The sequence below is a fragment of the Ailuropoda melanoleuca genome, chromosome 16 (assembly GCF_002007445.2).
Source record: "Ailuropoda melanoleuca isolate Jingjing chromosome 16, ASM200744v2, whole genome shotgun sequence".
Taxonomy (NCBI): domain Eukaryota; kingdom Metazoa; phylum Chordata; class Mammalia; order Carnivora; family Ursidae; genus Ailuropoda; species Ailuropoda melanoleuca.
Genome location: NC_048233.1, coordinates 81,751,207 through 81,759,535, shown reverse-complemented (window position 1 = coordinate 81,759,535; position 8,329 = coordinate 81,751,207). Strand labels below are relative to the sequence as shown.

The window sequence follows — 8,329 nt, the reverse complement described above, 5'->3', positions numbered from 1 at the left end:
GAGGGTACATTCCTCAATTTCATCAAAACCATCTATGAAAAGCCTACACTGAATATCATTCTCAATGGGCAAAAGCTGAAAGCCTTTCCCTTAAGATGAGGAACACGACAAGGATGCCCACTCTCGCCATTATTATTCAACATAGTACTAGAAGTCCTTGAGACAGCAATCAGACAACAAAAAGGGATAAAAGGTGTTCAAATCGGTAAAGAAGAAGTCAAACTCTCTCTCTTTGCAGATGACATGATACTCTATATGAAAAACCCAGAAGAATCCACCCCCAAACTACTAGAAGTTATAGAGCAATTCCGTAATGTGGCGGGATACAAAATCAATGCTCAGAAATCAGTTGCATTTCTATACACGAACAACGAGACTGAAGAAAGATAAATTAGGGAATTGATTCCATTTACAATAGCAACAAAAATCATACGATATCTTGGAAATAACTTAACCAGAAAGGTAAAGGATCTATATTCTAGAAACTACAGATCACTGTTGAAAGACATTGAAGAAGACAGAAAAAGGATGGAAAAATATTCCACGCTCATGGACTGGAAGAATAAACATAGTTAAAATGTCTATGCTACCCAGAGCAATCTACACTTTCTATGCTATCCCGATAAAATAACAATGACATTTTTCAAAGAGCTGGAACAAACAGCCCTTAAATTTGTGTGGAACCGGAAAAGGCCCTGAAACGCCAAGGAAATGTTGAAAAGGAAAAACAAAGCTGGGGGCATCACGTTGCCGGATTTCAAGCTACACTACAAAGCTGTGATCACAAAGACAGCATGGTACTGGCACAAAAACAGACACATAGACCAATGGAACAGAATAGAGACCCCAGAAACGGACCCTCGGCTCTATGGGCAACTAACCTTTGACAAAACAGGAAAAAACATCCAGTGGAAGAAAGACAGTCTCTTCAATAAGTGGTGTTGGGAAAATTGGACAACTATATGCAAAAGAATGAATCTTGACCACTCTCTCACACCATACATTAAGATATAACTCCAAATGGATGAAAGACCTCGATGTGAGACATGAATCCATCAAAATCATAGAGGAGAACATAGGCTGTAACCTCTTTGACATCGGCCACAGCAATTTCTTTCATGACACATCTCCAAAGGCAAGAGAAACAAAAGAAAGACTGAACTTGTGGGACTTCATCAAGATAAAAAGCTTCTGCACAGCCAAGGAAACAGTCAAAAAAACTAAGAGGAAGCCCACGGAATGGGAGAAGATATTTGCAAATGACACTACAGATGAAAGATTAATATTCAAGATCTACAAAGAACTTCTCAAACTCAATACATGAGAAATAATAATCAAATCAAAAAATGGGCAGAAGATATGAACAGTTTTCTAATGAAGACATACAAATGGCTAACAGACACATGAAAAAATGTTCAAAATCATTAGCCATTAGGGAAATTCAAATCAAAACCACATTGAGTTACCACCTTAAGCCAGTTAAAATGGCAAAAATGGACAAGGCAGGAAACAACAAATGTTGGAGAGGATGTGGAGAAAGGGGATCCCTCCTACATTGTTGGTGGGAATGCAAGTTGGTACAGCCACTCTGGAAAACAGTGTGGAGGTCCCTTAAAAAGTTAAAAATAGAGCTACCCTATGATCCAGCAATTGCACTACTGGGTATCTACCCCAAAGCTACAGACGTAGTGAAGAGAAGGGCCACATGCACCCCAATGTTCATAGCAGCATTGTCCACAATAGCTCAATTGTGGAAGGAGCTGAGATGCCCTTCAACAGATGACTGGATTAAGAAGATGTGGTCCATATATAATATGGAATATTACTCAGCCATCAAAAAGAACGATTTCTCAACATTTGCTGCAACATGGATGGGACTGGAGGAGATAATACTAAGTGAAATAAGTCAAGCAGAGAAAGACAATTATCATATGGTTTCACTCATTTATGGAGCATAAGAAGTAGGAAGATTGGTAGGAGAAGAAAGGGAAGAAGAAGGGAGGGTAAACAGGAGGAATCAACCATGAGAGACTATGGACTCTGGGAAACAAACTGAGGGCTTCAGAGGGGAGGGAATTGGGGGAATGGGATAGGCCGGTGATGGGTATTAAGGAGGGCACATATTGCATGGTGCACTGGGTGTTATACGCAAGCAATGAATCATCGAACTTTACATCAGAAACCAGGGATGTACTGTATGGTGACTAACATAATGTAATAAAAAAACATTAAAAAAAAACTTGGGATTTACTGTATGGTGACTAACATAACATAATAAAAAATTATTATTAAAAAAAAGAAAGTTAAGGATAGCCCATGAAGGAATAGAAGAGGGACCCCATGAGTATTGTGCAGAAGAGGTTGCAACAACTTATTGCTGGTGACAGGAATGTGGGGTCAGGTTGAAGTAAGGAGAGCTATGGTTCAGTACAAAAACTGCTGTCTTTGCCTTATTCCTACAGAACATACACATTTCCCTCAACCTACCTGGCTTTGCGGTCATTGTGGTGGAGAGACTGGACCACATTGCCACTTGCAGGGACAAGACTAGGGGCACCCACAGAATTTCAGGAGGGCCACCCCAATCTCAATAATTAGGGCAAATCACATTTCAATGAAATATTTCAAAAATCAAAATGAATGTCATATATTAAAATTTAAAATCAAGTCAGGATTCACCCCTTGTTTGTATGAGTCACATCTCTTCCTGGGTCTAGTCCTGGCCCCACACTCTTGGTCGGGGGAAAAGCAGAGAGAGACGTAGCCATGGCTAGCTGGCCTCACAGCACAGACAAAGACTGCAGTGTCTCAGGGACCTGCATGCAGCCCAAACACCAGAAACTAAGTCTTGAGATCTTCACCCATGTTCCTAGGGAAATGGGGGCCAGGAGGGTGGAAGAGTTCATTTTCAGAGAGAGGACCATGTTGGGCTACACATGAGGAGGAACAAGGTGCTTTTTACATTCCTAAGTCCTTCATCCATGTGCTCTCCAATGGATTATGTATGAACGTGTGTGTGTGCACGTGTACGTGGGCACATGCATGTGTGAGAGAAGAGGCTCTCTAAAGTGTCCATTTTGATCAGAAAACATAAGAAGAACTTTCCATTTGCAGATACTTTATTGAAATGAAAATGTACTTGAGGTTTCAACAGTTGTCTTGCTGTTTATAGATTAAAAGACAAAAAGGAAGGGAAAGTTGTGGTTCATATTAATCAGCAGTCGGTTTCGGTCCACTCTCTGTAGTCCTGGAGCCCCAAGTCTTGAGGAAGGTTAAAATCTAGCACACCACTCACTTTCAAATATTATGTTCTGGAGAGCAAAAACAGAGACATGCCTCAGATTTTCACCTTTTAGAAAGGAAAGTTGAAAAACAAAAATTTATTCTCCTTGGCTTCCCAGGTTTTTCCACACACACTGGTATCTAAGAAAGTCGGTGTTTGAATTAAGATCGGAATGATCTCGTCTCTCATTCTAACGACCAGGAGACTTTATTGATGCCAAAGAGGTGCTGCTGTTTCCATATCTCTTCCCCATCAGGGATTTTGGTAATAATTTTTGTCCATGTTTCCTGTCCCTCAAAATAGGATATCCTATAAAGAGGCTGTGTGTATTATCAGTTTTCAACAAAGAATTGTAAGTCTCAGCTCAAATGCAAGGAAATGTGAACTTTTTGAGCTCTGGTGTGTCCTTACATTTTAGAAATACCAAAAATAGTCTGAAACAAAAACTATTACCTTTGAGACCCAGAAAAGAATGGAGATGCACACTCCAAGTGATCAGTCTAACTGAGGTTTTAAAAGAAATATTCCATTATCCTTGGTTGCAGCGTTTCTCAGTCTTTAAAAGGTTTACTTACAGTAAATACACATAACATAAAATTGACCGTTTTCATCTTCTTAAGTATACAGTTCAGCCATGTTAAGTGTGGTGCAACCAGTCTCCAGAACATTTTCATCTTGCCTTGGTGAAACTCTCTACCCACCGAGCAATCCCCATTTCCCATACCACCCAACCTCTAAAAAGCACGCTTCTACCTTCTGTTACTAGGAGATTGGCTGCTCTAGGGGAGCCTGGGTGGCACAGCGGTTAAGCGTCTGCCTTCGGCTCAGGGCGTGATCCCGGCGTTATGGGATCGAGCCCCACATCAGGCTCCTCTGCTATGAGCCTGCCTCTTCGTCTCCCACTCCCCCTGCTTGTGTTCCCTCTCTCGCTGGCTGTCTCTATCTCTATCGAATAAATAAATAAAATCTTTAAAAAAAAAAAAAGGAGATTGGCTGCTCTAGAAAATGGATGTAAATGACCTCATGCAATAGTTGTCTTTTTTCTTGGCTTTTTTCCTTTATCATGATGTGCTCACGTTCATCTATGTTGTTTGTGCCCCGTGTCAGCAGCTTCTAAGTGAAGGACACTTTGACCCTTTGCTTTGGCAATATTTCTACATTGTCTACCCTGGAAGGTTGTCAACGGCATATTAGGATAGGGAATAAAATATACAGAACAAACACACTGCTGACTGTTGTTTTACACAATTCCATCAATCATAGCAGACTCTCATCATGAACTCTACTTGTCATCCATGGGGTCTTTAATTAATGGCCAAGGAATCCGATCATTTATACTAACATATTATGATTGTTTCAAATTGCATTCTAAATTCTTTTCATAAGATGTACAGAATTTTCTTCAAGTGGGTTCTCCTGGAGGCTATTAAAAATTCCTATGAACATTTTCCTCTTTGTTTCTATGAAGAAGGGGATCGTTTTTGCTGATCACTTCTACAAGTGAGGTTCTTCTTGAGAATCAGATGTTTTTTATCTTGATAGAAAAATGTGTCCGTGTGTGTGTGTGTGGGTGGGTGGGTGTGTTGTTTCCCTCTTTGGCCTTTTTCATTTATCGTTCCCTAAAGATTCCACAAAGTGAAGAGGCAAGTCAGCACTGGGACCTTGGCTGGCTTTCTGGATGTCAAAGGATTCACATGCACCCACAATTAAATTCACTGAAATAAAATAAGGCATGCATAACCCCTGCTGTGGCACAATGAGTGACAAACTTAGACCCTGCTTGTTCTTGTCCAGTGGTTTGAAAGCTCATTAGAGGAAACCATAGTTACCAGCATTGCTCCAACATTGTTCAGAGTTTCCTCTGACTGGCTGAGAAAACATTGCTTCAGTTCTGCTATGGCCTTGTCAGTTTCAGGACCAGCTGAGAAGGGTTTAAGGAAGTTTTGGTATTCATCTGTGCTCACTTGAGAATCGATTGTTTTGTTAGCCACCTCTTCTAGCAATGAGCATCCAGAACCTAGAAGAAAACTTGCAAGTGAGGTCCCAATTATGTAGGTGTGAAGCCCTTTTCGGGAGTCCCTAGGACATTGGTCGTCTTTTTACAATGAAATAGACACATACATTCAGAAAGATTATGGTGAATGATCTTTACTTCTCAATTCTAGCAGAGTAAAGCCAGGATCTAGGTTTTCTTTTTGCCTGAAAACATGCATGCCCCCTCTCCATCCCCACACTACCTCCATAGTCTAGAGAAGCCAAACACTAGTAACCATGAATCACAAAGACACTGGAGAAATCAGATGCTCTGTACTGGAATTTGGAGAACAGGGGGTCTTCCAGAGGGCCCTGACACAATCTTCAGCCAAAAGGCTGCCCTCCCCTCATAGAACTCACCTGCAGAGCAGTAAAGAGGGAGGGCAATCAGCACAAGGACTCTCAGCAGCTTCATGGTTGAGGGCAGCTCTGTTTGGCTGGTCAGACAGGGAAGAAGGAACTCACTTTGGAGGTGAGCGCCTAGGAGTCCTCCTTTTATTCTCCAGTTCACCACTAATCCCTCCCATAAATGGGAGAATGAGTCATACAATGAACCTGGCTTTGGACCAGGAAATGATGGCAATAGCCAACTGCAACCCAGCCAGCCTTCCCTCTTTTTATAGAAACCAAGGAGACAGAGATTGTTGGACCGAAAACAATTTTGGAATTGCAATAATCATGCACGTCTTCAGATGAAATTAATGCAAAAGTGCTTGCTAACTAATCAGATTAGAGCAAAGTGAGCCTGTGTTGTCATCCATTTTATTATTAGTGTGGTCTTCATATCCTTCTCACACCCCTCCCTCCTCCTTCAAGGTCCATACGGCTTCCTATCCTGTGTGTCTGCTCCTGCTGGCTTAGCACCCATTTGGATTCAGTGCAATACCACATACGTCCTCTTGAAGAAAGAATTCCCTGGCCCGCAGACACCTTATTTTTATTTATTTTTTTATGTTTTTTTAAAAATATTATGTTAGTCACCATACAGTACATCCCTAGTTTTTGAAGTAAAGTTCCATGATTCATTACTTGTGCATAACACCCAGTGGACACTTTAGTAAGGTGCTTGATGTTTGAGAAATACAATGTCTCATTCTCTCTGAAGGCTGTTTTTACAAAGAATATCTTATTTAATTAACTTAATTTCATAAATTCAATGGATTATAAATCAATAATTTTTCTAGCTGTTTAGGATTTTTCCCCCCGATTCAGAAGATGTGAAGCTGTAGAGCAAGTGGCTGCTCAGCAGAGGCAGGTGCTGAGTGGAGGAATGGTGATCAGGTCTGGGCTCGAGCAGATGTGGATTCAAATCTTGGATACAACACCTAATCACGAAGTGTCCTTGGGCAAGTGAAACTGCTGGTCATTTCAAGCTTCCTTTTCTTCATTTCTAAAATGAGCAGGAATAAATCCAGGCCCGTTTTCTAAGGATGACAGAACTCTGTAAAGAGCTTATCCAGGATTTCAAACAATGTAATCTGAATAAATGGGAGGTTTCATCCATCCATCCATCCATCCATCCATCATCCAACCATCCATCCATCCATCCATCCATCCACCCATCCACCCATCCATCCACTGTTCACCAGTAACCATGAGTTTCCCCCAGGCCTGGTGCCTGTACTGTGTGGCCCAGATTCAGTTGTTTAACCAGGACTTTGACCCTGTGGAGCTTACTGCTCACAGGGAGGCAACAAACAAGCCCATAACTGAATGAGTGACATCAGAAAGTGATTGCTGTACAGAACAAAAATACAACCACAAGGAACAGCAACCTCTACAGAGGTCCAGGTCAGCTACAGGAAGACAGGCTTTAAATCCTGGATGAGTGGACAATGATATCAAGGGGAAGATCTGGGAAAGACTGTTCTAGGCAGAAGGAACAGCAGGTACAGAGGCTCTGGAGCACTTGGTATTTGGCAAGATAGGGAAAGCAAACACTGTGTGCCTCTTGGTGTCAAGAGAGACAGAGGACAGCCTCTTACTACAGAAATAGAAAAACCACATCAGTTTAAGCAGGGACAATACGAGGGCAATAGGAACAAGAGAAACAAAGTAGACTCAAGTTAACAACAAGAAAAAGAAATTGATGAGAGAGACAGAGAGATGAGTTAATTACTCATGAATGCAGTATTTGCTGTTTGGATTATTAGGGACTCATTCTTCCCTTCATTCAGCTGGAGGATAAATTGCCAAGAATAATCCTAATTTAGCAAAAGGCTAGAAATGGGAAAGAAAATTATGTTCTTATGTGTGTGCTTTCTCCCAGTTGACCATAGCTGCCAATCTCCATCCCAAAAGCAAATGGAGGACTTTAGTGATGAAAAGAGAGAGTGCTTGTCTAGGTTTTAATGGGGATTCCCCCTGGTGTACCAGTTGTTATGGACTTGTCCTGTTACCTGCTGGGACACTGATCCCTGCAGAGGTTTCTTACTCAGCAAAAAATAAAGTAAAATAACGGAATAAAATGAATTAAAATAAAATCCCACATCATGTACATGGTGCCCACAATAAGAGATATATATATTTTTTACCTTCATGCTTTCTCCATCACAGATGATGATCATTCTCAGGTGAATGAACAGTTAACACAGCCCACAGAGGACACATTGAAAAGCCAGTGTTGACAAGGAGAAATAGAAGAAACCAAAACGTCAGGATGCATGTGTGGCTAGCCTGATGTTTCCTCTTCCTGAAAGGGTCTTTAAGTCAGGTCCCCAAATGATGCTCAGAAACTAGAGGAATGAAGGAACATTCAGTTTGGGTGTTTGTGTGGCACTCATTGATCCCCTATTATGACAAACTGGTGTATGGGTGAATTTGTACAGATACAGATTTTGCCCTCAATACCTTGTGTCATGTGTGAGAGAAAGTATGAGGCAAGAAAGAATTATATTTGGCCTGTCTTTAGGCTCATGCAAGACCTGATATATACTCACACCAATATTTTGGTAATTTAAGGACTTACCATAGGTCATAAAAGTAATAACAGTCAGTGAGAGGCATCTTCTC

At 41.2% G+C, this 8,329-nt stretch overlaps 1 protein-coding gene across 2 annotated transcripts; it reads right to left on the bottom strand.

Moving 5' to 3' along the window:
- Nucleotides 1-3,101: 3,101 nt before the first annotated feature.
- On the bottom strand, nt 3,102-5,797 carry LOC100469119 (mammaglobin-A). Of its 2 annotated transcripts, XM_019806106.2 has the most exons (3): nt 5,678-5,797; nt 5,113-5,300; nt 3,102-3,311 (listed from the first exon to the last, which is right to left on the bottom strand). In XM_019806106.2, the coding sequence occupies exons 1-3, from the start codon at nt 5,730-5,732 to the stop codon at nt 3,273-3,275; spliced, it is 282 nt and encodes a 93-aa protein (XP_019661665.1). In that variant the 5' UTR covers nt 5,733-5,797; the 3' UTR covers nt 3,102-3,272. The 2 variants fall into 2 exon arrangements, with proteins under 2 accessions (XP_019661665.1, XP_011230853.1); XM_011232551.3 differs by lacking the exon at nt 3,102-3,311 and having other exon boundaries at nt 5,038-5,300.
- Between the last annotated feature and the right edge of the window lie 2,532 nt (nt 5,798-8,329).